At 43.2% G+C, this 27,652-nt stretch overlaps 2 protein-coding genes across 3 annotated transcripts in view; both read right to left on the bottom strand.

Annotated features, from left to right (window-relative positions):
• Positions 1 to 27,652, bottom strand: part of CLCN5 (chloride voltage-gated channel 5) — a 256,472-nt gene that overhangs the window by 227,549 nt on the left and 1,271 nt on the right. The window lies entirely within an intron of this gene.
• On the bottom strand, positions 9,354 to 12,775 carry USP27X (ubiquitin specific peptidase 27 X-linked). The gene is made up of 2 exons (XM_039221172.1): positions 12,669 to 12,775; positions 9,354 to 11,997 (listed from the first exon to the last, which is right to left on the bottom strand). Exons 1-2 carry the CDS (start codon positions 12,773 to 12,775, stop codon positions 9,648 to 9,650), a joined length of 2,457 nt encoding a protein of 818 aa, XP_039077103.1. The 3' UTR covers positions 9,354 to 9,647.

Genomic DNA, 27,652 nt, shown 5'->3' with positions numbered 1-27,652 from the left:
TACAATGGAATACTACATGGCAATAAGAAAGAATGGAATCTGGCCATGTGTAGCAACATGATGGAAATTGAGGGTGTTATGCTGAGTGAAATAAGTCAGGCAGGAAGGACAGATACCATATGTTTGCATATATAGGTGGATTAGGAGGAAGCTAATGGAGGACCATGCGGGAGAAGAAAGGGAAAAATAGTTGGGGAGAGGGAGGGAGGCAAACCATGAGAGACTCTTGAATGCTGAGCACAAACTGAAGGCTGACGGGGGTGGGGGAGACGGAAAGGGGGTGATGGGCACGTAGGAGAGCACTTGTTGGGATGAGCACTGGGTATTATATGTAAACCAACTTGACAATAAACTATTTAAGGAAAAAAATAAAAATAATTTTTAAAAAATAAATAAATAAAACATTAAAAAATAAATAAATTTTAAATTATAAATGGGCCGAGGACATGAATCAAACTTTTCCAAAGAACACATACAGATGGCCAACAGACACATGAAAAGATACTCAACATCACTCATCATCATGAAATGCAAATCAAAATCACAAAAAGATATCACCTCACACCTGTGAGAATGGCCAGAATCAAAAACATAAGAAACAACGGGAGTTGGTGAGAATGGGGGGTAAAAGGTACCCTCATGGTGGGAATGTAAACTGTAAGTTGGTGGGATTGTAAATTGGCACAACCACTGTAGAAAATGGTATAAAGTTGCCTCAAAAAATTAAAAATAAAGATACCATAGATCCAGTAAATCTACTATTGGATATTTACCCAAAGAAAATGAAAACAGTAATTCAAAAAGGTGTATGCACTCCCTCCTCTCTTTTACCCCTTTTTATAAGAGCATTCCACTTGCTGCCAAGGCAGCCAGACATTCAGTACAGTTCTCTGGGATTGTTAGGAACAGGTGCATGTTTCCTTCTGGTTGGCCCTTATGCAGCAGATGTAGCCCATTGGGGTCTCAGCTCAATGTGGAGAAGTTCTCCTATCAAACTCCTACCTTAGGCTGCCCCTAAGCCTTAACTTCTCTCTCTCTAGCCCTGTGTAGCTGCTGAATCAATGCTCAGGTGGGCAACGTAGGCAAATGCGCTCAGAGCAAATTGGCTTTGGTGCACCAATATTCTGCTTATCTGTCTGGTTATAACCTTTCATCTGAATTTAGCCTGGGCACTTACCTTTGTCCTCTTGGCTTTTCAGTGCTTTTAAAATGGTTTTGAGGGGCGCCAGGGTGGCTCACTCAGTTATGCGTCTGACTTTGGCTGAGGTCATGATCTCATGGTTCATGAGTTAGAGCTCTGCATCAGGCTCTGTGCTGTCAGCGCAGAGCGTGCTTCAGATCCTTTGTCCCCTCTCTATCTGCCCTTCCCCTACTGGTGAGCACACACGTGCACACTCTCTCTCTCTCTCAAAAATAAACATTAAAAAAACATATTAAAAAAAGTTTAAGGGGCACCTGAGTGGCCCAGTTGTTTAAGTGCCCAACTCTTGATTTCAGCTCAGGTCATGATCTCAGGGTTGGTGAGACCAAGCCCCAGGATTAAGGCTCTGTGCTGTTAGTGGAGCTTTGGATTCTCTCTCTCCCTCTCTGCCCCTCCCCCACTCACATGTGCTCTCACTCTCAAAAATAAATAAGTATTTTTTAAAGTGGTTTTGAAAGATTTTATCCAGTATACTTCATTACTTTAATAGGGGAGTTGAATCGAATTACCAAGGCTGCCATTGCCAGAGACTAGAAGCCGATATTCTTAAATGTTTAAACATTTATACTTGACTTAATGATGTCCAAATTCAGACAATATCCCTACACTTCTCCCAAACAATACAAGAGCTTTAGAAGGCTTTAAATATTAATAGTCCCTCACTGTCTTAGATGTTTTTGTGCTCCAATGTTTTTGGTGCCAGCTTGTTTTCATACCTCCATAGTATCCAACATTATTATTGTTTTATATACTTAACACCTATTTATATTTCCCCACATTTATCAGTTTTTATCCACTGTTCTTGCCTCCTGTTCACCCCTTCTTCCTGATTTCGATTACCTTCTTCCTGAAGTATATCTTTCAATAATTATTTTAGTGACAGTCTATTATTGCCAAATTTTCTTAGTTTTTTTCTGAAAATGTCCTTACTTCACTCTCAAGAAAAGACTAGTAGTTCTCATCAGTATTTCTTGGGGATACTAATTCTATTCTTTGTGCCACCTGGTGACTCTCCTTCATGGTGTATCATTTCTTTTGCAAGTATGATATTTCTTTTTTTTTTCTTTTTTTTCCTGCATTTTTTTTTTTACAAATAGTTTATTGTCAAATTAGTTTCTACATAACACTCAGTGCTCATCCCCAAAGTGCCCTCCTCCATGCCCATTCCCCCCTCCCCCCCACATCCATCAGTCCTCAGTTTTTGTCAGCATTCAAGAGTCTCTCATGGTTTGCCTCTCTCCCTTTCCCCCACCATTTCCGCCCTTCTTCTCCCCCTTGTTCCTCCGTCAAGTTCCTCCTAATCCTCCTATACGTGCAAACATATGGTATTTGTCCTTCTCTGCCTGACTTATTTCGCTCAGCATAACACCCTCAAGGTCCATCCATGTTGCTACACATGGCCAGATTTCATTGTTTCTCATTGCCATGTAGTATTCCATGGTATAGATAAACCACATCTTCTTGATCCATTCATCTGTTGATGGACACTTAGGCTCTTTCCATGTTTTAGCTATTGTGGAGAGTGCTGCTATGAACATTGGGGTACATGTGCTCCTATGCATCAGCATTTCTGTATCCCTTGGGTAAATTCCTAGCAGTGCTATTGCTGGGTCATAAGGGAGTTCTATTGTTAGTTTCCTGAGGAACCTCCACACTGTTTTCCAGAGGGGCTGTACCAGTTTACATTCCCACCAGCAGTGTAGGAGGGTGCCTGTTTCTCCACATCCTCGCCAGCATCTAGAGTTCTCTGATTTGCTCATTTTAGCCACTCTGACTGGCGTGAGGTGGTATCTCAGTGTGGTTTTGATTTGTATTTCCCTGATTAGGAGGGATGCTGAGCATCGTTTCATGTGTCTGTTGGCCGCAAGTATGATATTTCTATTGTTCATTTCTGAACCCATATTCAGCAGATATTGTCTTTTTCCACGAGGTTCCATGTGCCCTGGATTGTAAAAATGTACATTTGCTCTTGCTGGGGTTCTAGAGATTTGAATGGTTCTGCTCCCATTTTCTATATTAATTTTTCTGTATGTGATTTCCATAGCATAAAACAGGGTAAATTTTGACCTCACCTCCACGTAGAACATAAGTCTGGGCGCCTGGGTGGCTCAGTCAGTTGAGTGCCCGACTTCGGCTTAGGTCCTGATCTCACTGTTGTGGGTTTGAGCCCCGCATCAGGCTCTGTGCTGACAGCTCAGAGCCTGGAGCCTGCTTCAGATTCTGTGTCTCCTTCTCTCTCTGCCCCTCCTCCTCTCGTGCTCTGTCTCACTCTGTCTCTCAAAAATAAATAAATGTAAAAAAAAAAGTTAAAAAAAAAAAAGAACATAAGCCTAGGGTGTTCATTTCTTGTGGTGTCTCCTGAGAGAGCATAAGACTTCTCAGTGTTCATTTCCCAAACCAGTTTTAATGAATATAGAAGCTACTAGAGGCTTTATCCAGAGGTTTCAGTCACAGCTTCTATGCCTATGGTGGACTTGAGGCTGTGTTGTGAGTACCTGCATGGGCATGAGATGCCCAGGTCTAAGCCACTAGCCTCTAGGGTCTGATACCTGGGGCCAGTACCACAATGGCCTATTAAAGTGTCCGTTTACAATTACTCACCTGGCTTTAATTTTTCTTTTGGTTTTTCTGGTGATTTTACATTTTTTTAAGGTCAGCTATAAATTAAAATTTGTGTTATAGCTTACGTAGTGTTAATATGTGTGTATAGTTGGGGCGTGCTATTCATGTCATCTTAGTGTGCTATATTGCCAGAAAAAAAATAACATACTTTATACATATGCACCTTATTTATAAGTAAGCACTTTCCCTTATCACTTCCATCCTCATAAATATGTACTTTTTTAAGTTCCAAGGAAATTAAGTTCCCTGCAGGACCATCTAGATTAAGGGCACGTAGGAGGCCACGTCTCTGTATCATGCTGGATTATTTTCCAGATAGGCCACCCATGTAGTTCAAATACATCATTCCCCCAGTGGCTACAATTCCTTAGCACAGTGATTTCCAACTTTTAAAAATTTTAGTAGCAGAACTTTTTTTCAAGTATTATGTGGAATTTTTTTTAAAAGTATTACTTGGAATGTCACAGTATAAAATAAATAAGAGGGGAGCTGCTCTGGTTAAAGTGGGGTTAAGAGTTTGTGATCTTCAGGATGCCCGGGAGGCTCAGGCAGTTAAGCATCTGATTCCTGATTTCAGCCCAGTCCATGATCTCATGTTTCCAGAGTTCAAGCCCTACATTGGGCTGTGCGCTGACAGAGCAGAGCCTGCTTGGGATTCTCTCCCCCTCTCTCTCTCTCTCTCTCTTTCTCTCTCTCTCTCTCTCTCTCTCTCTCTCTCTCTCTCCCCTCCTTCTCCTCCTCCTCCTCTTCTTCTCACCAAAATAAATAAATAAACATTTTAAAAAAGGGTTTCTGATCTTCACCAATTTATCTACCCCATTGGGGTACCTGGGTGGCTCAGTTGGTTATACATCCAACTTCCCAACTTTGGCTCAGGTCATGATCTTCCAGTTTGTGATTCTGAGAGTTGGAATCCCCCTGTCAGGCTCTGTGCTGACAGCTTGGAGCCTGGAGGCTGCTTCAGATTCTCTGTCTCCCTCTGTCTCTCTCTCAAAAACAAATAAACATTAATTTTTTAAAATTTATCTACCCCCTTGTTCCCCAAGATGCTCTCCAAGGTGCTCCCTGGAGCACCTTCATAGCCTTCTTGGGCTCTGAGTATCAGTTTGTGTGAAAGTAAACCGAAAAGAACACTGGTTCTCAAAGTGTGATCCCAGAACCAGAAACATCACCTAGGAATGTATTAGAAATGCAATTTCCCAAGCCCCCATCCCAGATCTACTGGAATCAGAAATTCTAGGGGCAGGACCCAGCCATCTGTGTATTAATAAGCCCTCAAGATGACTCTGCTGCACGTTAAAGTTTGAGGATTTACTAGAATAGAGTATCCCAATAGAGCTACTGGATCAAGGCTGAGGTCCAAGATTATTAGAGCAGGACCGAAGATTAACATTTCTGGGGTACTTAAATATCCCAAGATTCTCTGGAAGACTATTTTCCATCCACTATTTTCTTATACCTGAGATTAGATACTCTCAAGGTCCACCTTTGCAATGGCCTATGTCCCTTTGAATTGATTCAATATGTCAGAAATCACTTGGAAGAGTATGGATTCTTACTTTTGGTTCATTAGAAAGAAATAATATCACTCCTCATAATTTTTCTTGACAAAAAGACTTCAGATCTGAAGCTCATAAAATGTTGAGCCAAAGAAGCCAGACATAAAAGTAAACATACTGAACCATTCCTTTTATAGAAGGCACAAAATGGCAACACTAATCTACAATGAAAGAAGTCAGGATAGTGTTTACTCTTTGGGGTTATTGACTGGAAGGAAGAAGAAGTGGGTCCTGACTTATGGATAATGTTCTGTTTCTTGATTTGGATGTTGTTTGCACAGCTCTGTTCATTTTCTAGAAATTTATCAAGTTGTACCCTTATGATATATGCATTTTCCTATCTATCTGACACCTGAATACATGAGTTTAAAAAACTGGTATTGAATCACCTGCAGGGAAAGGTCACTGTGTAATGAGGTACGGCTGTGAGCACTGAGTACATTTGGTGCAAATAAAGGTTCCTGGCATTGGATCTACTGCATTATGACAACATCAGTTGTGTGGGAGACACTCTGTTTCTTGATTGGAAAAGACCTCTTGGTTGATGGCATCCCTGATCAGGATTCCCTGTGGATGGGGAAAAAGTGAGGCAGTTATGTATGTGAACTGTGCGCCAGAGTAAGTTTCAGTATTCGGCTACTCCAGGAAATGGGAAGTAGTAACGTTCTGAATTTTCAACTGGGTTAGGCCAAAAAAAACTACATACAAATGAGGCATGTATGATTGGTGAAAGGTAAATACCCCATTGTTTGGTCTGGTCCCTCATTCTGAGCTCTGTGGGTGGATAAGACCCCACTTGTGAGTATTCACCTTTTGTCTGTGCCTTTCTGGGCCCCGATCATAAATCTACATGGGAACTGATTTTCCCTGGCCTTACCAGCTAGTGGAAGTAGATGGAAGTCTCAGTTAAAAATTAGCTTAAATTTCACCAGCTCTTGCCCACATCTGCTCATACAGGAATTCCAGGCATCATGTAAAATACCCCAATTGTGTCTGAAAGTCCCCAGTAGGTCACAAACCCATCTGTTTTTGACATCTCCCGTGTTTTTCCTTATTCTAGACCCCATCTTCATGTACTCTGCCCATGAAGGTGTTTAAAAAGTACTGAACCCCTTCCCTGCTTCCCTCCCTGCGCCCCCCATTTGCATGTTGATAAAGGTGCCAAAGATGTTCCATCCTGATCCCCCTAAAGGCCCCACCATGGGGGTGTCTGCTCAATGTGCCAGACATGCCTGAATCTCCATCTGGGCTCAAAGTAACACATACCTGCTGAATACATGATGCCCTGGGTCCCACGGTGGTATGATCTGAAAGCAGGCCCTGGCTGCTGTTGTTACACTCCGTGGCTCAATTTGGGGGTTGGTGACAGGTAGGGGCATTGGACTAGGCTTGAATGGCTCCCCTGTTGCTGAGGGACAATGGTGTTTCCCAGAGGAGGTGCGTGCTTCAATCAGGAAGTGCCAGGCACAGCTGCTCCCTCTGGTGGTCTGTGCCTTCCACCAGCGGAGACAGGGAGGTCAGCTTCAGCAGTCTCGCGCCATTCATATCTCTTAGAACTATTCCTGAGTGCAGGGTATTTAAAAGACAGTTTCTGTATCAGACAAACCCAAAATGAGGAACATTCTATTAAAAATGCTAATGCCATACAAGACAAAGTAAGTTTGTGGAAATGTTCCAGGTTAAACCTGACAACTAAAAGCAATACCTAGCCCTAGACCAGATCCTATGATGGGGAGGGAAATGCTGTAAAGGACATCATTGCGCCAGCAGATAAAATTGAAGTGCTAATGGCAGATTAGATAATAGTATTGCATCAATGTGAAATTTATTGAAGCTCTTAACTATACCGTATGTAGAGAACATGCCTATCTTTAGGCAATGCTTGTAGTATGTTAGTCATGAAGGGCCATGATGCATGTAATCTACCATCATATGATCCAGACATACACACACACACACATACACACATGCACACTTATGAGGGTGTGCATTCATGTAAACAATAAAGTAAATGGGGTAAAAACTGTTAGTAATAGGTGATTCTGGCATACAGGTGTTCTTTATACTATTCTTATTTTTGCAACTTTCCTCTATGTTTAAAGTATTTCCAAATAAGAAAGCTTAAAAATGTCAGAGACAGTTTCTGCAAGCAGTCAGAATCTGGTGGCACATGTCTTAGTGAACGCTACCTACAGCAGAGATGAGGGATGATGACATAGCTGTCTTCCCAGGCAGGCCTACCAGACACCTCCCAAAAAGTAGTCAGATGCCCTGCACTGAGTTGCCAAGTGGCATCCAAGGCCACTCATCCCTGGATCTCCCCCACCCTCCAAGATACCAAAGGTAACACTTTTTACATATTCTGAGGATCCTGGGCTGTGGGTGGTGGCAAAAATTTTCTTATGAAAGGAAGGTGCATTGGTCCATTGATTCATCTGGCACGTGTTTTGACTATCTACTTACTATGTGCCAGAAACTGTACTAGGGGCTGAGTGTGTGGCCCAGGGTCCAGAAGGAGACACACAACCCCTGTCCTAAAGAACATCTTTGAGCTAGCTGGGAATGTACCCCCAACCACATACATAAATGTATATTTCCAAATGAGTGGACCATGAAATAGACTTGCAAAGCCCTGGAGGTGGGGGTGGGGCCAGCCTTTTACCCGAGCCTGTGGATCCAAGCCCTAGACACCCCACTCCCCACCAAGATTTTCTAAGTTATAGGTACTTTTGTACCTGACGTCAGGGAGAAAAGAAGGAACCACCAGTGCTTACCCCCTCCTGGATACATTGCATCTGTTCTGGCTTAGCCCTCTACAGGCTGCTCTGTCCTCAGGGAGAATCAGGGAAAAGGCCAGTGTGCCACTCCATTGATCTCCCTGGGCTGGTAGACTAGAGAGCTTTGGAAAATAGTCTTTCAACTGATCCATGCCTGCAGGTTAACATGACAGCCACACACCTAATGTTTGTGGAAGACAAAGACCAGCCAACACTCTCATGCGGAGGCCTGGCAGCCTACTGGCCTTGAGAGTCCCCTCATCAGGGTGCTGGGTCATGAAAACAGGAGGATGGTCTTCCAAATGGACAGAAGGCCTTTGGGAGACAGTTGTAGTTCTCCCCCTAATCCCCAGTGTGGCACTGGCTGTGATGCCCTTACTTAGGGACAAAGGTGGAGTCCATTGCCTTGGGGCTCCAAGTAGACAGCATTGGGGAAGGAGTCATTAATTGTGTGTGCATGTGTGCATGTGCATGAGTGACTGCATGTGACATGAGGTGTGTCCATTCTGTCCATGGGTCTCAGGTCGGACCGACCCTTACCTGTGATGCATTCTGGTCCTGGTCCGAAGAAGTTTCAGATCCAACAAACGTTTACTGAGCCCCTACAAAGTTCCAAGCCTTTTACTTTATACTTTGACACATTTTATATCATTTAATCTTTAACAATAACCCTTTAAGGTAGGAATTATCTGCACTGTACAGATGAGAAAACAATCGCAAAGAGGTTCATTGATTTGCTCAAGTATATCATACAGCTTTTTTTTTTTTTTTAACACTCACACACTATACTGTTAGCTGAGGCCTGTCTGTGTTGGTTGCTTATCTTACAGTATTTTTTTGTCTTCTCTACGTTTGGAGCAATTGCTCCCCTTATACAAGCCCCCTTCCTTCTTCACCTTTCACTAGCCCTGTGGGCTTTTCTTTTTAATACTGCATTTAATAGCACAAAAAATCACGAATACAAAGAAACTGGCAAAGGTGTTTGTCAATGAGATATCCTTGCCTCCTCCACTTTTCTGCTTTCAGACCCATATACATAATGGGCTACATTTGTATAGACTTTTCTTCCCCCCCCCCAAACATATAACTGTTATGTGATTGGTCAGTTGAAGCTGAAACACCCATGGAGAAAGATGTTTTACGGTTACAAGGGCACACACCCCCCCACACCACCCCCCTCCCACCCCACACTTTCCCACACAATCTTTTGGAGGAATATAGGATATGTACCAGTGTCAGGATTTCCCTGCTCATGCCTTCCCACCTAGAGCATTCCTGCCATTGAATTTTCCTTTAAGTGACTGTTTAGATTAGAGCCTCTTCTCCCGCCCCGTCTACTTCTCTTCCAACCAGGACCTTTTAGACACTGGGTACTGTTCAATTCTTACTCTGTCAGGCCCATGGGCCATGCAAGTAGGTCCTTTAAATCTCGACGCCAGTTGTAGTATAGGTGTTGTCATCTTCCATTACAGGTAGGTCTGTGTCACTTCAGTAGGCTTGTGTATTCATTTCTTTCACTTTTTCTGACTCATGTTCCAGGACCTGTTTGTGATAGAACAGTAAATACCCTTCACTGTCCAGAACGTCCTTAATACTGGCCTTGGTGATGACGGCGTCATCACACTTGAACCACTGGTCCTTGTGGTGCCGGATGAAGCTGGTGTAGTGGCCGCTCTCCAAGGTTCCTTGGTGATTAACCACAGCAAACAAGGAATACTTATTCTCATCGTTTCCACTATTGGTTGGCAGCTGCAACTGTCCGTTCATCCTGCTCTCTTTACTCGAGGCCATAAACGGTGTCATATCCAGCTCCAGAGGAAAGGATATGTATGTAGTGATCTTGCGCCTCTGTTTGGCCGAGTGTTCAAACCGTTTGAAATGAAAACAGGCAACAACAGGTAATTTATTCATCGTGAGCTGTTTGGTAGATTCCTGGTAGCTTTGGCAACTACCGCATTTGATTTTGGCACTGCTTCCTAAGTGCTCTGGCCTTGTAAACCTTCGCAAGCAGTCCGTGAGGGTGGTGATTCCTGGTATGTGGCTTTCCCCATTCACACTGCTCTCCCTCCCTGGGCTCATGGGCCAGAAGGAGGTGCAAGAGCCAGGCAAGTCCAAACTGATGTCCCAGCATGGGTCTATGGTGGTGGAGACACCATGGCAGGCTTGACAGGTGACATCAGACTGCAAGCCACCTGTGAAGATTTGGTCTATGATGCAGTTACAGTGGTTGGGATTGTTGGCGGCCTTCCCGGCATCATCACCTTTGCAGTGCCTGTGCAGGACATCTAATGCAGCAATGAGGAACTCGTGGGCATCCTGTTGCCTGTATCCTGCTAAGTGACGGGCGTGTATCCATACCAGGTGCAGTAATTTATAAGGAACGTGAGGAGACGGGTTTCCAGAATACAACTCCCGAAAAAGCGAAGACATTTCACAGACCAGACACAATTCAGGACTTGGCATTTCACATCTGTGCCTGTCGGACAGGAAGAAATCTCTCAGGATTGGAGTATGGGTAAGGGCCTGGACGATGCAGTTCATAAAGCACGTGTTGCCAAGATTGATTAGTCCTCTTAAACCGATGGTAAAGCTGGAGGTGATTCTTCTTCTCCTTGGGTTGTGTCCCAGCAGTTCTAACTCGGGTTTGGTTGTCTCCCAGGTTGGATATTTCTCACCAAGTCCTGGCATTGAACACTGCTGGTGAGAAACCTCGGTTGAGGTGGAGGCTTGTAATTTCAAAGCTTCCCCTTGCTCTTCTTTGGCAATTTGCTCAATGTCTCTGTCATATACATAATCCTTACACATAAAGCAGTATATACCTCCATAATAAAGGTCTACGGCTAAGTTGTGTTGTTTTGTCTCGGCGTGCTCATGAATGTGTTTCTCTGTGAAGCAGCCAAAAAAGACACAGGAAAGGCAAGAGTGAAGTCTGTTCAAATGGGTGCCACACACATGGCAGATGCACGACTTTGCCTTGCTTTTCCTGGTCTCTGGGGTTCCACACCACACGAAGCACTGGTAGATCACCCGCAGTTCCTGCCTCCAGTTCTCTCCCACCTTAAAGCTGTTCACGTGGGAACAGCCTGGTGGACCCACACTGAAATCCACATCCAGGCATCCGCCCCCAGGGCCGCGCCGGGGCCGGGGCCGGGGCGGGGGCCGTGGCCTAGGCTGCGGCGGGGTACGGAGCCGAGTCTGTGGCCGCGGCCGGGGTCGGCGGCGGGGGGCACGACTGCGCCGCGGAGAGGGATCGGGGGGCCGCGGGGGTTCGGAGGGAAGGGTGGGGGGAGGAACCTCGTCGCTGCTGCCGCCACCGCCGCTCCGCGCTGGGTTCTCATCCTCCAGCTCCTGCTTCAGCTCCCCCTTCGGCTCCTGCTCCGCCTCTGGTACGGGCTCGGGTTCGGGCTCCAGCTTGAGCTCAGCCCGGCGTCCCGGACCCTCCGCTGTCTCCACGTTCCCGGCGGCGTCCACCTTCCCCGCCGCCTCCACCTTCCCCGCCGCCTCCACCTTCCCCTCCACCTTCGCCTCCGCCTCCACCTTCCTCTCCGCCTTCTCTGCCGTCTCCTCCGTCTCCGCCTCCTCTACCTCCTCCGCCTCCACTGGCGGCGGCTCCTCCCCCTGCTTGCAGGGCTTAGGCGGCCACTGGGCGTGGCGGCGCGGGGGCCACGCAGACCTGGGGTGTCCCCCGCCCGGCCTGAGGGAGCGCGGTGGCTGTGACAGCTGGACCCAAAAGGGACTTTCACTGAAGGAGGCGGCGGCGGAAGCAGGCGACGCCCCCCGGGAATCCTCCCGCCGCAGCCCCCTAGCGGAGGCCGCTTCGGCAGCCAGGCCCTGTTTCCTTTAATTCAGTATTTCCCAAACTTGCTTGTTCACAAGAATCACGTGGGGAGCGTGTTAAAATTACAGATTCCTCGGCTCCACCCGCAGACCTACTGAATCAGAATCGCGAAGGGAGGTGCTCCGGAACCTGTATCTTTAACTAGGGCCTCGGAGGATTCTTATGATCAGGCAAGTTTGAGAAACACAGCTCTAATTCATTGAGGCTGGCGGGAAGGGGGGCGGGGACCGCGCAGTCTCTTTAAGGCGCTTCCAGTTCCCGGCTCCAATCGCAGCCCTGACCCCCTTCATCGTCTCCTCCCCTCTCCGCGTCCTTCCCTTCTTCCATGCAGCTTCCCCCAGCGTGGCGGGGCCGGGGCCGGAGGAATAGTCAAGTCCCGAAAGGTTTCTGGAGCTGAGAAATGTCCCCTCAGAGACTAGGTCCTGAGGAGCAGTCAGAAACCGTGATAGGCCATCATCTCTATAGCTGAGCCTGTCCCCAGCCCTGTTCCAGGCTCCTTCCCATCCCAGGTCCTGCCTTCACTGATAAGGTTGAAGCCCCAGGTCCATTCTGGGGGCGGGCCTGGACCCCACATCCGGAGAGGCAGAGCTCCTAAGGCTGCTGGGCCCGGAGAGGCACGTCCCTTTTGCCCATCTTATTGGTGCTCTGCAGAATCTATGCCTGCTCCTCACCTCCTCCTCGGGCTCCGAAGGCCGCGGGTGGGATGAGGATTTGGCAGTTGGCCCTCTGCCCCGGCAGACGCTGAGCCGCCCGGGGGCAGCAGAAGGGACAAGGCCATGCCTACTGCTGGCACCTCCCTACCGCTGAGAAAGGGGAAGAAACCGCCCCAAGACCCTCAAGTCTGGCAGAGCCCCTGGTCAGCAGCAGGTGGGAGTAGGGGGTGGGGAGCAGCTTCAGTAGTTGGAGCAGCCAGCAGGAGGAGGGGGCGGGCCTAGGTCTGGGAGCTCCTGCACTGAGCTGCTGGCATTGAAAAGAGGCCACAAGTGCTGGTCCCAAGGAGTCAGGAGGGGGCTCAAAAGAAGTAGATGGTCAATGTTCTAGGAAGAGTCAGTTCCCTGGGTCCCGTGATGGCTGGCCTTGCCCCCGTATACACAGCCTGGCTATGGGGCTGTGCTGCCCGAGTATACTCTAGCAGAGTTTTCCTTGGTTAGCACTGGACGTCACCTCTCAGCCTGGCCCCTTCCTGCCAGGAGGAGGTGGTGCCTAACTCTCCTGGAGTTAGCAGAGAGAGTTGCTTGTCAACAATTAGGCACCCTTAGGAGAATAAGATGCTTGGCTCCCATACAGCTGAGGTTCCCCAGAGCTGCCGTGGTGCACTGCTTTCCTTATCCAACTCTTGCTTCAATTCCTTGAAGCACCCCAGCATCTTTCCAATAAATGCCTGCCCTTTGTGGCCTGCAACCAGAGGAACTGCAACTAGCACACTCACTGAAGAAATCCTGCTCCTGATGCTGCTGCTAAAAATGACTGTAGCCATGGACTCAAGGGATGCAGGGGAGATACTCTCATCCCACCTCCCCAGACAGACATCAAAGAGACCTAAAGATCCCTGTGTACCTAAGACTGTCTACCCCTGAAGACTAATCAAGGCAACCTGATTACCTTATTGTCCAACCTCTGGCAGAAGTCCACATGTCCAGCAGGTTCTGGAGCTGGGGGTGGGGGAGATGCTTTGCTATCATTCATTCAGCAAATGTGCTTTCAAAAGTTCCAACCCAGAGCCACCTGTTGTACTAGGGGCTATGGGCAGCACTGAACCAAACAAACTTGTTCCAGGGCCACAATCAGGGCTGGGTTCCACAAAAGGCAGACGAAGGAAGTGTCTAGGTCACCAGCAGAGAATAGGCACCAAAAACAAAAGAATCAAGAAATATCGGAAACAGTTTGACATTTGATTTTTTTTTAAGTAGCCCCTAAGAGAAAAGTCAGAATTTTGTTGTACTTCCTTATATTTCTTTCCTGATTGCATGTTGCTTTTAACGTGAATCACGTGCAGGGGTAGGGGTGGGGATGGGGGTGGTGCCAGCCTAATCCTTTTGATGCTTCATGCTTGCTTGCATGTGTCTCAATTCAGTCATGGGCAAATGTCACCATGTCTGCCTCACAGCGACCTGACTGAAGGCTAGCAGAAGGGGCTGACTTAAGGTGAGACCCCTCCTCATATAGCTGGGGTGCCTGGGGTTGAACACAGTTCTGACCACAAGGTGGCAAAAGAGTATATGACACTTCCTCAGATATTTATTTTGCATAAACATACATAAAACTCTCGGTTTATATCAAAATACACTCTAAAATATTTTTTCATCTTTTTTTTAAATTGAAGTATAGCTGGCATACCATGTTATGTTAGTTTCAGGTGTACAACATAATGATACAGTTCTATACACAGTGTTCTCTGTGATAAATAGTCACCACCCGTCACCATACAAAGTTATTACAATGTTATTGACTACATTCTCTATCCTGTACTTTTCATCCTCTGTAACTTACTTATTTTATAACTGGAGGTTTCTACCTCTTAATCCCCTTCACCTATTTTGCCCATCCTCCCACCCCCCTCCTCTCTGGCAACCACCAGTTTGTTCTCTGTATATATGAGTCTATCTCTGGCTTTTCTGTTTGTTTGCTAAGCCATATTGCTTTAGAATGCATAAACGAATAGTCAAAATGTAAGGAAGACCAGGAAAATGATTGATTACAAGAGTCAGGAGAGGGATTATTTCTTGAGAACAGATGAGAACTATGATTGGAAGGGACACCTGGGGCCTTCAAGGGTGGAGTGATGTCCTATTTTTTTTTCTTAAAAATATTTTTGGGGGCGCCTGGGTGGCTCATTCGGTTAAGCGTCCAACTCTTGATGTCAGCTCAGGTCATGATCTCAGTATTCGTGAGTTCTAGCCCCAAGGGTAGCTCAGTGCTGTCAGCACGGGAATTCTTTTTCTCCTCTCTCTCTGCCCCTCCCCCATCCCCTTCTCCCGCTTGTGCTCCCTAGCACTCTCTCTCTCTTCAATAATGAACATTTTTTAAAAAATATTTTTACGGGGCGCCTGGGTGGCTTAGTCGGTTAAGCGTCCGACTTTCACTTAGGTCATGATCTCGTGGTTCGTGGGTTCGAGCCCCGTGTCGGGCTCTGTGCTGACTGCCAGCTCGGAGCCTGGAGCCTGTTTCAGTCTGTGACTCCCTCTCTCTCTGACCCTCCCCTGCTCACGCTGTCTCTCTCTCTCTCCTAGAAATAAATAAAAAACATTAAAAAATATATTTTTTTAACCTTGTGCTCCTTCACAGATTTTTAGGTTGACATTAAAATTTTGCATCAAAAACGTCAGCTGCAAATAATGTGATTTCTGACAAATGTTAACATTCATAAACAAAACTGTTATGTCACCATTTTACCTGAAACTAGTGAAACCCAACTACCTTAATGATTTCAGAGCCACCATCATCTGTTTTAAAAATTCATAAAGGAGTTCTTTTTGATGGCTAGAAGTTGTATATTTTTCCTTTTTTCCCCAAGTTCTCAATTCCATTTTAGTCTTCTAACAGAGTTTTACCCCAATAATGTATCTTTTTGCACTGGAAATTATTTTATTGACAATCCTATTATATTTCCCTGCAGGGAAATATATTTTGCTATTTAATTTGTATGTACATATTTTGCTACTTAAATGCTTTTTAAATGTTCCTGTGAGCCTAAAGCTCTAAAGGTTGTTTAAAAATTTACTCCTGCTTGGGGCGCCTGCCTGGCTTAGTCAGTGGAGCATGCGACTCTCAGTCTCAGGGTTGTGACTTTGAGCCCCATGTTGGGTGTAGAGATTACTTAAAAATAAAATCTTTTAAAAATTTTACTCCTGCTTGAGTTATTATGACAATTAATGTTAGAATATGACAGATCAAAAAATTAAGTTTATTACAAATTTTGATAGATAATTATTAAACATAAAAATTAAAATGTGTTAGAGATAGAAAAAGCCTATTTTTTTAATTTTTTATTTATTTCTGAGAGAGAGACACACACACACACAGCGTGCGCAGGGGAGGGTCAGAGAAAGAGGGAGTCACAGAATCTGAAGCAGGCTCCAGGCTCTGACATGGGGCTTGAACCCACAACTGCGAGATCGTGACCTGAGCCGAAGTCAGATGCTTAACCGACTGAGCCACCCAGGCGCCCCAGAAAAAGCCTATTTTTTTTAAAAAAGTTAGTGGGTGTTTCCATGAGTAAATAATTGCTTATTGCTAGAATGAGACAGGATTCAGCATCAATTCTCTTTCTCCTTTTTGTTTGGCTAAATGTTAGCACACAGAAACGTCAGTTATATAAATAAGTATATGGGAATGGACATTTGTTTTAGCAATGTCACTCAAGTCTCTGAGTTCCTTTAGAGATCTATGGGGGAGGGGATTATACAATGATTTATCTTCAAAATTATTTCCCTGACTTATCAGCTGACAGCTCCATTGGGTTTTCCTGCAGTTTTATTGGAAGCCATCTGAACTGCGAAAGGATTTGATCCCCATTCATTTGTTAAAGCAATTTTTTTTCTTCACCATTGACAACATGTTTGGAAGTGTCTTTCTGGTGCCCAGAGGATTTTATACTGTGGGGCAGTGCACTCAGGTAAGATTCAGGATGGGTAAAAGGAATGCTTTGTTTTGTAAAGTGCACAAAGGACCATTGTGAAAGAGGAGATGGAAAGAATCAGCTTGATTCTGCCATCACACATGTGTTCTCTGGCAGGTCAATTTTAGGAAATATGAAATATGAAAATTGAGGATAAAGAAGTCGATTCCATTAAAACTCTAAGTGCTTATTTACCCCATGGAAAGTCCACCTGTGTCCCCAGGTTAATGCACACTCCACTTTTAAGGTTGCTGGTTTGTATTGATTATTATAAACGTAATGTGTACGATATTGGTTTTTTTAAAAAAGTTTTTTACAAGAAGGCATAACATGAAAAGTTAAAGCCCCTCTCTTCCCTGTCAATCACACCCAGTCTATTCCCCTGAAATGACCACTTGTTACCAGTTTCTTGTGTACCCTTTAAGAAATTTTCTAGGCAAATACAAGCATGCTATATACATTTATCCTTTTTATGAAATATAACTGGGACTGTAACATACATATTGATCTACAACTTAGCACTGTACATTGGGCATCAGACAGTTTTCTACAAGTTGATCTACACATCCACTGCAATACTAATAAAAATTCCAGTGAGTTTTTAAGAGGAGACTTTTACAAAATTAATATAGAAGAATAAAAGGTATCCCCCCACCCCCCAGTTTCTCCTTCTTCCTCCTGGAAATGAGGATATAATGACTATAGCTGAGTAGCCATCTTGCAGCCAGGAAAATGATTATCTCTGGACCTATTCTTACATGAGAAAAAAAATGCCATTTTTTAATCAACTCTAAGAGGTACATCTCTTCATGTTTCAACATCTCTGAAATCTTGGAATGACAGTTTATGATTCTCCTTGGCAGCATTTTTTTCTTTCTTGATGGTACATATAATAATGGCATGTCTTACAGTCGATTGTGTCTTAGAATCAATATCACACTTGAAACATCATCCTATTTGAACCTTTGTTATCTGGATCCCAGTCATGTATAGGTGATTGCAATTCTAAATGATGGCAAGCTTTCTGTTTTACTCCTAGTGATGTCCCAAGTCCTTATCCTAGCCTTTAAAGCCCTAGAGAATCTGACCACGGTCTCTTATACCTCACTTCCTATCAATTCAGCCTTGCCCCAAACAAACTGGATTTACTGCTGTTCCTTGAATAAGGTAAGCTGGCTCCTGCTTCTAAGCTTCTGCCTTTATTGTTTCCTCTGCTTAGAAAGCTCTTCCCCTAGAAATCCTCATGGCTTTCTCACTCACTTTAGATTACTGCTTAAATGTAACATTATGTCCGAGTCCTTCCTTGATCTCTATATGAAATAACACCTCATCTCTGCTTTATTTGTCTTCAAAACACTATCACCACATGATGTATTAAATATTACACACACATATAGAAATAACTATAATGTAAACTCCCTAAGAGAAAGATGTTCACTATCCCAAAGTCTCTTTGGCACTTAATAAATATTTAAATATCCATGAAATAAACGAATGCATGCTTTTCGTTATGAGTGAAGTTGACCATATTTTCAAATATTTACTGGCCATTTTGTGTCACTGTTTATGTGAGCTATCTGTTCACATCCTTTACCGGTATTTTTGGCTTCTTGCTAACAAAAATACATAGTACTTATATGGTACCTTAAGTATGCCAAGAGTTGCTTTCTTTTTTTTTTCTTTTAATGTTTATTTACTTTTGAAAGACAGAGTGAGAGTGGGGGAGGGGCAGGGAGAGAGTGAGACACAGAATTGAAGCAGGCTCCAGGCTTCTGAGCTGTTAGCACAGAGCCCGACACAGGGCTCGAACCCACGAACTGTGAGATCCTGACCTGAACCGAAGTCGGACACTTAACCATCTGAGCCACCCAGGCGCCCCAAGAGTTGCTTTCTTAAAGAGATTTAATCCTTACAACAATTTTAGGAAGTAGGTGTTGTTATCATCCCCATTTTACAGGTGAGGAAACAGAAGCACAGAGAGATTGAGTGATTGACACTCAAGGTCACACAGATAGTAAATGATGGACCCGGGATTCAAACCCAGCGGTCGGAACCTAGAGTTTGGATTCTTAACCACTAAGCTATTAGCCCTTCATCTGTCATACTTTAGTATATTTTATCCATTTACCATTTGACAGTTGTGTTTTATTTCATTTTTTAACCTTATGATGTTTAAGATTATTACATAGTCAAGATTCTCAGACTTTTCTTTATGAATTCTGGATTTTAATGTCTCTTTTTAAAAAGTTGTTTTGTCCAATTATAAAAGTATAGAGCAAGTGCAAAGGTCCTGAGAGTCAAAAAAAAAAGCTTCATAATTTTAAAAATTAAAAATAAGGCCAGAATGGCTTGAGTTTGGTGACCAAGGAAGGAGGAAAGTGATATAAGATGAGGATAGAGGTGCAGTGAGGAATCAAGTCACCTGAAGCCTTGCAGACCACTGTATGAGATTTGAATATTATCCCACTTGCAGTGTGAATCATTTGAGCTTGTGGGGGCAGTTATCAAAGGAGTGACATGATATGATTTATAACTTACAATAATTCTAATCAAATAATTAACATTCATTGATGGTTTATTATATGCCAGGCACTGTTTTATAAGTATCTTTACTCTGTTATGTAAACCTTGTAACGCCCTGAATGAGGCAGGCACTAATGTTATTCTCACTATACAAATGAGGAAACCGCAGCACAAAAACATTAAGAACCTTGAATTTCCTTATGCTTCCTCTCTGCTTCTATGCCTGTTCCCATTCAGAATATATCTGCTATCAACAATGAGATGTCTGACATCTACTTTGTCCAGGCCCCTGACATCTCATTAGTGGTCTGCAAGTCTTCACTGGGCTAAAGAAAGGGAAATTGGCAAGTCCACTCAGCACCAAGACCCTTGGGACTAGGAGCTGGTCACGTGGACTCTTCTCATTCCATTTGGATCACACCAAATCTCCCTAAGCTCAACAATAGACCTCCTGCCAGCCCATTCATGATGATCAAGGATCTAGCACAGCAGCCCCTACCTGCCACTGCAGCAAGACAAGGCCTCACCCCCTGCACTCTCATAGCCATACCAACAATCAGGAGACTGAGGGATGGGCTCATCAGGATCCACCAAGGGCTTCCAGAAGATGCCAGCCCTACAAGAGGGAAGCATCAGGCCTGGTGGTGTGCAAGGGGCACAAAATGGAAGAGTTCAGGGCCTCCTTCAAGCACAAATCTAGCCCCTGGTTGCCTGTACCTATGTGATCCCAGTGGATGGGGCCCTTCCCTGGCCAAAAGACAGGAGGCTCACAAAGAGAGCCAAGTCATGTTTGTGAGGGATAACAGCAAAAATGTAGGTTACACTTCATCATATTCTAACCAGCCATTTCCCCAGTTTTCACCACATGCTGACTGAGGAATTCTGTGTTTCAGCTTCCCTCAATCCTTAGTAACTCTGACTATGATCCTTCAGACTGATGCCCTGTTTCACTCACACTTTTGATTCCTTACCTATCTGCTTCATCACGTGGCCTCTGAACAGCCTCCTGCATTCTGACACAGCATCTGGCCAACCAACTATCTTACCCCTGTCTTCTAGGAAAACTCTGGAATCCCAAAATCTGTTCCAGTGCTGGTGGTCAGCTTTGTGGGATATGGCCCTGGGCCTGAGCTTACACAGAGGCACAATAAAGAACACATTCTCCAATTTTACTCACTAAAATGTGGAATCTGACTTCTTGTGCTTGTCCTAAATGTCTCTTAAAAGTTTGAAGGTGGGAAGGGTACATCTTGTTATAGTATACCAAAGCTGGTGGTTAAAAATCCTAACCACACTTTTTATTCTTTTCTTATTTAAGTTTATTTATTTTTTGAGAGAGAGAGAGAGAGAGAGAGAGAGCTCTTGTGAGCAGGGGAGGGGCAGAGACAAAGGTAGAGAAAGAATCCCAAGCAGGCTCCATGCTGTCAGCACAGAGCCTCACGCAGGGCTCGATCCCACAAACTGTGAGATCATGACCTGAGCTGAGATCAAGAGCCAACCCAAGGCTCAAATGACGGAGCCATCCTGGCATCCCTTTTTTATTCTTTTTCAAAATGTTATTCCTTTTTCAATATTTGTATTTATTTTGTTTATTTTTCTTGAAATTTGATACATTTATATATTATAATATGATTGGGGCGCCTGGGTGGCTTAGTCGGTTGAGCGTCCGACTTTCGCTTAGGTCATGATCTCACGGTTCGTGGGTTCGAGCCCCGCGTCGGGCTCTTTGCTGACTGCCAGCTCAGAGCCTGGAGCCTGTTTCAGTCTGTGACTCCCTCTCTCTCTCTGACCCTCCCCTGCTCACGCTGTCTCTCTCCTAGAAATAAATAAAACATTAAAAAAAAATTTAAAAAAATATATGATTGCCATTGTAGTGATAGCACTTCTTTTTTTTTTAATGTTTATTTATTTCTGAGAGAGAGACAGCATGAGCAGGGGAGGGTCAGAGAGAGAGGGAGACACAGAATCTGAAACAGGATCCAGGCTCTGAGCTGGCTGTCAGCACAGAGCCCGACGCGGGGCTCGAACCCACAAACCGTGAGACCATGACCTGAGCCGAAGTTGGACGCTTAACCGACTGAGCCACCCAGGCACCCCTGTAGTGATAGCACTTCTATCACATCATATAATTATCATTTTTTTGTGGTTAGAATAATTAGATTTAGTCTCTTAGCAAGTTTGAGGATTATAATACACTATTGTTGTTTGTATTCACTATACTGTGCATTAGATCTCTAAGGCTTATTTATTACTAGCTGCAAGTAAATTATATTACTTTTAAAACCACCAAAAGTGAGGCACCTGGGTGGCTCAGTTGGTTGAGCACCTGACTCTACTTCAGCTCAGGTCATGATCTCATGGTTTGTGAGTTTGAGCTTCACATTGGGCTCTGTGCTGACAGCTCAGAGTTGGCGGCCCGCTTTGGATCTGTGTCTCCCTCTCCCCCTGCCACTCCCTTGAGCTCTCTCTCTCCCTCTCTCTCTCAAAAATAAAACTAAAAAAAATGTTTTTTAAATGTGTTCAGACATTGTCAAATGTCCCATAGAGGACAATGATCTCTGGTTGAAAATCATTACTCTAGGGGCGCCTGGGTGGCTCAATTGGTTGAGCGACCGACTTCGGCTCAGGTCATGATTTCATGGCTCGTGGGTTCGAGCCCCGCATCAGGCTTTGTGCTGACAGCTCAGAGTCTGCTTTCAGATCCTCCGTCTTCCTCTCTCTCTTCCTCTGTCTTCCTCTCCCCCACTTGCACTCTGTGTTTGTGTCTTTCTCTCAAAAATAAAATTTTAAAAATAAAACGTAAAAAAAAAAGAAAATCACTAAACTAGGGCAATGATCATGAATGGATGAAAAAGATTAGGCAAATAATGATGGAGAATTTTACAACAGAGGGATCAGATTGATACCACCTGAACCCACTGATCAAATTTAGCATCACTAAGAGTGGGATAGCTAAATAGTATATATCTCCTGATGCAATGCAGTAGTATGCATACAGCACCACTTATGATATACTGATGTCAAAAATAAAAATTGAAACTAAATCTAATCAAGTATCTAGTTCTAACTGCCAGTTTATGGTAAATATAGGAAATCAAGGAACAAGTATAGCATCACCACTAAGAAACAATCAAGCAAATCCAGAATGTGGAATATTTTATAGAAAAAAATGACCCATTTTCTTCAATGATAAGTGGGATTTAAAATGGGATGAGAAAAAGAAAGATGGGAAATGTACAGATTCTTTTTTTAGCTTTATTGAGGTATCGCTGACAAATAAAAATCATATATTTAAGGTGTACAACATGATGTTTTGATATAAGGCACATTGTGAAATAATTACCACAATCAAGTTAATTAGTATATTCATCATCTCACATAGTTAGCTTTTTAATGGTGAGAACAGTTAAGATCTACTCTCTTAACAAATTTCAAGTGTACAATATAGCATTACTAACTGTAGTCACCATGCTGTACCTTAGATCCCCCAGAACTTATTCATCCTTCGTCACTGAAACTTTGTACTCTTTGACCAGCATGTCCCCATTTACCCCATCCTCCCACCCCTGAAAAGCACCATTCAACTCTCTGCAACTGTGAGTTGGACTTTTTTAGATTCCACATATAAGTGATGTCATGCAGTATTTGTTTTTCTGTGTCTGGCTTAGGAAATTTATAGATTTTTGAAAGAGACAAGAGAGATAAGAACCAAATACAATGTTACATTTGGTTTGGATCCTATCTTGAGAAAACCAATTTTAAAAACACTTCTTGAAACAATCACGAAAATTTGAATATGAATTAGTGTTTAATTGTATTAAGGATTTATGGTGAAATCGTGAAATGTGATCATGTCATTGTGATTATGTTTTAAAAAGTATTTTTCTGTTAGGGATACACACTCACGTTGAGTGAGATGATACTATTTCCTAGGACTTGAGTTAAAAGACTCCAACAAACCTCATGGTGGGGAGAATAAATGAGACAAGGTTGGCAAAATGTTGAAAATTGTTGAAGCTGAGTGAAGGAGACTTACACAACTAATCTACTTTTGTGTAAATTTCATCATTTTATGATGAAATTTAAAAACAAAGCAAGATGTCTGCTTCTGGAAAGATGTTAATATACTTCTCCCTATTCCTTCTGCTAAGTACATTTAAAAACCCCAAACATTGTCTATAAAACAAACATAAGGAGACTCTGAGGGACGCCTGGGTGGCTCAGTCAGTTAAGCCTCTGACTTCAGCTCAGGTCATGATCTCATGGCTCGTGGTTCAAGCCCCATGTCAGGCTCTGTGCTGATGGCTCAGAGCCTGGAGCTGCTTCGGGTTCTGTGTCTCCCTCTCTCTCTCTCTGCCCCTCACCCACTCGCGCATGTACGTGCTCTCTCTCTCTCTCTCTCTCAAAAATAAACATTAAAAAATTACTTTAAAAAAAGAAGACTGAAAAGTAGACAGAAGGCCGGCTGGCTCTAGACCCCAGAACCTAAGGACTGACACAGTAGTGAGTTCCCTGAGGTTTTGTTTTGTTTTTGTTTGTTTTGCCTCCTATATTCTAGATTGAGCTTCTGCAGAAGCTGAAAACCTGGAAACATCAATGGGTGTATGTTTAAAAGAAAGAAAGAAAGAAAGAAAGAAAGAAAGAAAGAAAGAAAGAAAGAAAGAAAGAAAGAAAGAAAGAAAGAAAGAAAGAAAGAAAAACTCCTGAAAAGCCCGCTCTCTCTAGGCAAAGGACCAGGAATAGGGCAACCTTGCAAGACAGAAAAGTTTTAGATAATAACTACTCTACTTCAACCAAACACCACAGAAAAAAAGTGCAGTCCCACCCATGCTAACAAAGGCCAGGTGGGAAAATGAGGCTTCTACCTCCCAGAGAAAGGCAAGGTGGGAGCCAGGAATTCCATTCCTACTGAATGATAACAAGCCTTCTCTGACACAGTTTCACTGGATACTACATGAGAAGCCTGGACTTCATGCCCACCTGGTGATAACAAGGGGCCCCTCCTCTTTTCCCCACTTGGGTGGTGTCAGATGAGTCCCCGTGGAGAATCAGTGTTTTCACCACCATCCAGCAGTTATAAGCATCTCTCCACACTGTGCTGTAAGTGGAAGTTATAAGAGGAACTCTAACAAGTTATCCCTTCTCCTTTCAGCCAGGGGGGTAAAAACAGAGGCATTGCAGAGAGCCTGAACCCCCACTTTGCCAGGCAGTAATGAGAAGACCCTCTCTCTCTGTCTCCCTCTCTCTCTCAAAATAAACATTAAAAATTTTTAATAAAAAAATTAAAAAATAAAAAGTGATACAAAGAGCAAAGGTTTAAAAATTAATACAAAGAGATACACTTCAAAAACACTATAGGTAAATAAAAATTCACTTTTTTTTTCTTAAAGTTTATTTACTTATTTTGAGAGAGGAAGAGTTGAACGAGCAGGGGAAGGGCAGAGAGAGAAGGAGAGAGAGGATCCCAAGATGTGGGGCTTGAACTCACGAACGGTGAGATCATGACCTGAGCTGAATCCAAGAGTCAGACGCCTAATCGACTGAGTGACGCGACCCAGGTGCCTGTAAAAATTCACTTCTTAAAAAAGTTCAAGTAACCCACAGAAAAGGAGAAAAAAAGAATGCAGCAAAACAAACAAACAAAAAAAAAAAACAAAGAGATCAAACAAAACAAAAAATAAATTATATGCCAGGTGTAAGCCCTAACTTATCAATAGCTATATTAAAGTATAATGTAATGATCAAAATGGTCAAAATACCATTAATTGAAAGTAATAGAGGATAAAAAAATATGTGCCAACTATATGATGTCTGTGAGAAACTCACTTCAAATATAGCAACATAGGAGTTTGAAAGTAAAAGGATGTAAAAATATATTCCATACAAATACTAAATAGGAGAAACCATAAGCAGCTGTACTAATATCAGATAAAGTAGACTTTGGAGCAAAGTAAATCACAAGAGCCTAAATATCCATAAGGCCATCTGATATAAATAAATGTTTGAATAAATTAATGAATGGGAAAAGAAATAAAAGTCCCTTGCAGACAAATTCCAAATAATTTATATAGATACTCTGTTCTCATGGAGGTTAACCTTTCCCTCTTCAACTATGGGTTGCACATAGTAACTTTTTTCCAAAGGGTAGAGTTTGGAAAAAGTAAACAAGTAAAGCAGTGGAGAAACCTGACCAACACTACTTTGGCCAGGTGATCAAAGTCGACATCACCTACATGGTTGTAATCTTGATATGATGTCATGAGAATGGCACTTTACCTCTGGGACCTTCCCTGCTAAAACCCATAATCTCAGACTAATCATGAGAAAAACATAAGGCAAATTCCAATAGAGAAGCCCTCCACAATATATCTGACCTCCACAAAATTGTTACAAGGTCACCAAAAACAAGGAATGCCTGAGAAGCTGTCACAAAGGAACTTAAAGAGACACAATGACCAAATGTAATTGTTATCCTGGAACCAATACCAGGGTAGAAAAAGGACCTTAGAGGGGCACCTGGGTGGCTCAGTCGGTTAAGCGTCTGACTTCGGCTCAGGTCATGATCTCACGGTTTGTGGGTTCGAGCCCCACATCTGGCTGTGTGCTGACAGCTAGCTCAGAGCCTGGAGCCTGCTTCAGATTCTGTCTCCCTCTCTCTCTGACCCTCCCCAGCTCATACTCTCTCTCTCTCTCTCTCTCTTTCTCTCTCTCTCTCTCAGAAATAAATAAAACATTAAACTTTTTTTAAAAAAAGAAAAAGATTTCAACACATCGGGGCATCTGGGGTGCTCAGTTGGTTAAGCATCTGACTTCGACACAGGTCATAATCTCACGGTTAGTGAGTTCGAGCCCCACTTGGGCCTCTGTGCTGACAGCTCAGAGCCTGGAGCCTGCTTCAGATTCTGTGTTTCCCTTTCTCTCTGTCCCACCCCTGCTCATGCTCTGTCTCTCAAAAATGAATAAATGTTTAAAAAAATATTTCAACACATCACTCTGAACAATTGATAGAAAAACTACACAGAAAATCATCAAGGATATAGGAAGAATTCAAATGCATTATCAAACAACAGGATCCAACTGACATTTATACGGTACTCCACCCAACAATATCAGAATATGTATTCCTTGAAAGCATTCACAGAACAGTTACCAAGATAGACCATATCCTGAACCTTTAAAAAATAAACCTCAAAAATTTAAAAGAATTAATATCATATAGACTGTGTTCTCTGATCATAATAAAATCAAACTAGAAATCAGGAACAGAAAGATAATAGGAAAATTTCCAAACACTTGGAAACTTAAGAACACATTTCTGAATAATCCATGGATCAAAGAAGAACGAAAATTTTTTTTGCAAATGCATAAAATGAAAAATAATAAAAGCACAACATATCAAAATTTGCAGAACACAGCTAAAACAGTACTGAGAAAGGAATTTATATATTACTAAATGTTTACAGTAGAAAAGAGACAAAGTCTCAAATCCATAATCTAAGCTCCTGCTTCAAAAAACCAAAAATTATCTGGGGTGCCTGGCTGGCTCAGTTGGTTAAGTGTCCAAATCTGGCTTTTGGCTCAGGTCATTGTCTCATGGTTCATGGGTTGGAGCCCTGCATTAGGCTCCATTCACTGACAGTGCAGAGCTTCCTTGGGATTCTCTCTCTCTCCCTCTCTCAACCTCTTCCCCACTCGTGCTGTCTCTGTCTCTCACAAAATAAATAAACTTAAAAACTAAAACAAAAAGGAAGGAAATACTAAAGAGCAGAAATCAATAAAATTGAAAATGGGATAACAATAGAGAAAATTAATGAAACAAAAAGCTGATTATCTGAAAATATCAATAGAATTGATAAACCTCTGGGGCAACCTGGCTGTCTCAGTCGGTTAAGCTTCCGACTTTGGCTCAGGCCATGATCCCACGGTTCGTGGGTTCGAGTCCCGCATCGGGCTCTGTGCTGACAGCTCAGTACCTGGAGCCTGCTTTGGATTCTGTGTCTCCCTCTTTCTCTGCCCCTCCCCTGCTGGCTCTCTCTCTCAAAAATAAATAAAAACATTTTTTAAAAATTAAAAGAAAGAATTGACAAACCTCTAATAAGACTGACAAAGAAAAGTAAGACACAAATTACCAGTATCAACAATGAAGCAAACAATACCAACTGTAGACACTGAAGAAATCTTAAAAACAATAGGAATAAGGGAAAACTGCTAACAACTCTGTACACATAAAAATGGCAACTTAGATAAAATGAACCAACTCCTCAAGAAGTACAAACTACCACAACTCACCCAATATAAAATAGATAATTTGGATAGAAGTATAACTATTAAGGAAACTGAATATGTAACTATGAAAACTCCCCAATCAGAAATATCCAGGCCCATTAGGAGGAACTTGATGGAAGAACAAGGGAGAGAAGAAGGGGGGAAATGGTGGGGGTAAGGGAGAGAGGCAAACCATGAGAGACTCTTGAATGCTGACAAAAACTGAGGACTGATGGATGGGGGGGGGGG

This window comes from Hyaena hyaena, unplaced genomic scaffold (genome assembly GCF_003009895.1).
Source record: "Hyaena hyaena isolate Hyena2069 unplaced genomic scaffold, ASM300989v1 scaffold_960, whole genome shotgun sequence".
NCBI lineage: Eukaryota > Metazoa > Chordata > Mammalia > Carnivora > Hyaenidae > Hyaena > Hyaena hyaena.
The sequence above is the reverse complement of the archived record's forward strand: the minus strand, read 5'-3'. Positions and strand labels throughout refer to the sequence as shown.

What these genes read in the sequence shown, in the direction of transcription:
- USP27X (XM_039221172.1), bottom strand. Translation starts at nt 12,775, where the DNA reads ATGGCCTTGTCCCTTCTGCTGCCCCCGGGCGGCTCAGCGTCTGCCGGG. An exon ending in CTTCGGAGCCCGAGGAGGAG is followed by an intron (nt 11,998 to 12,668) that starts GTGAGGAGCAGG and finishes ACTGAATTAAAG; the next exon opens with GAAACAGGGCCTGGCTGCCG.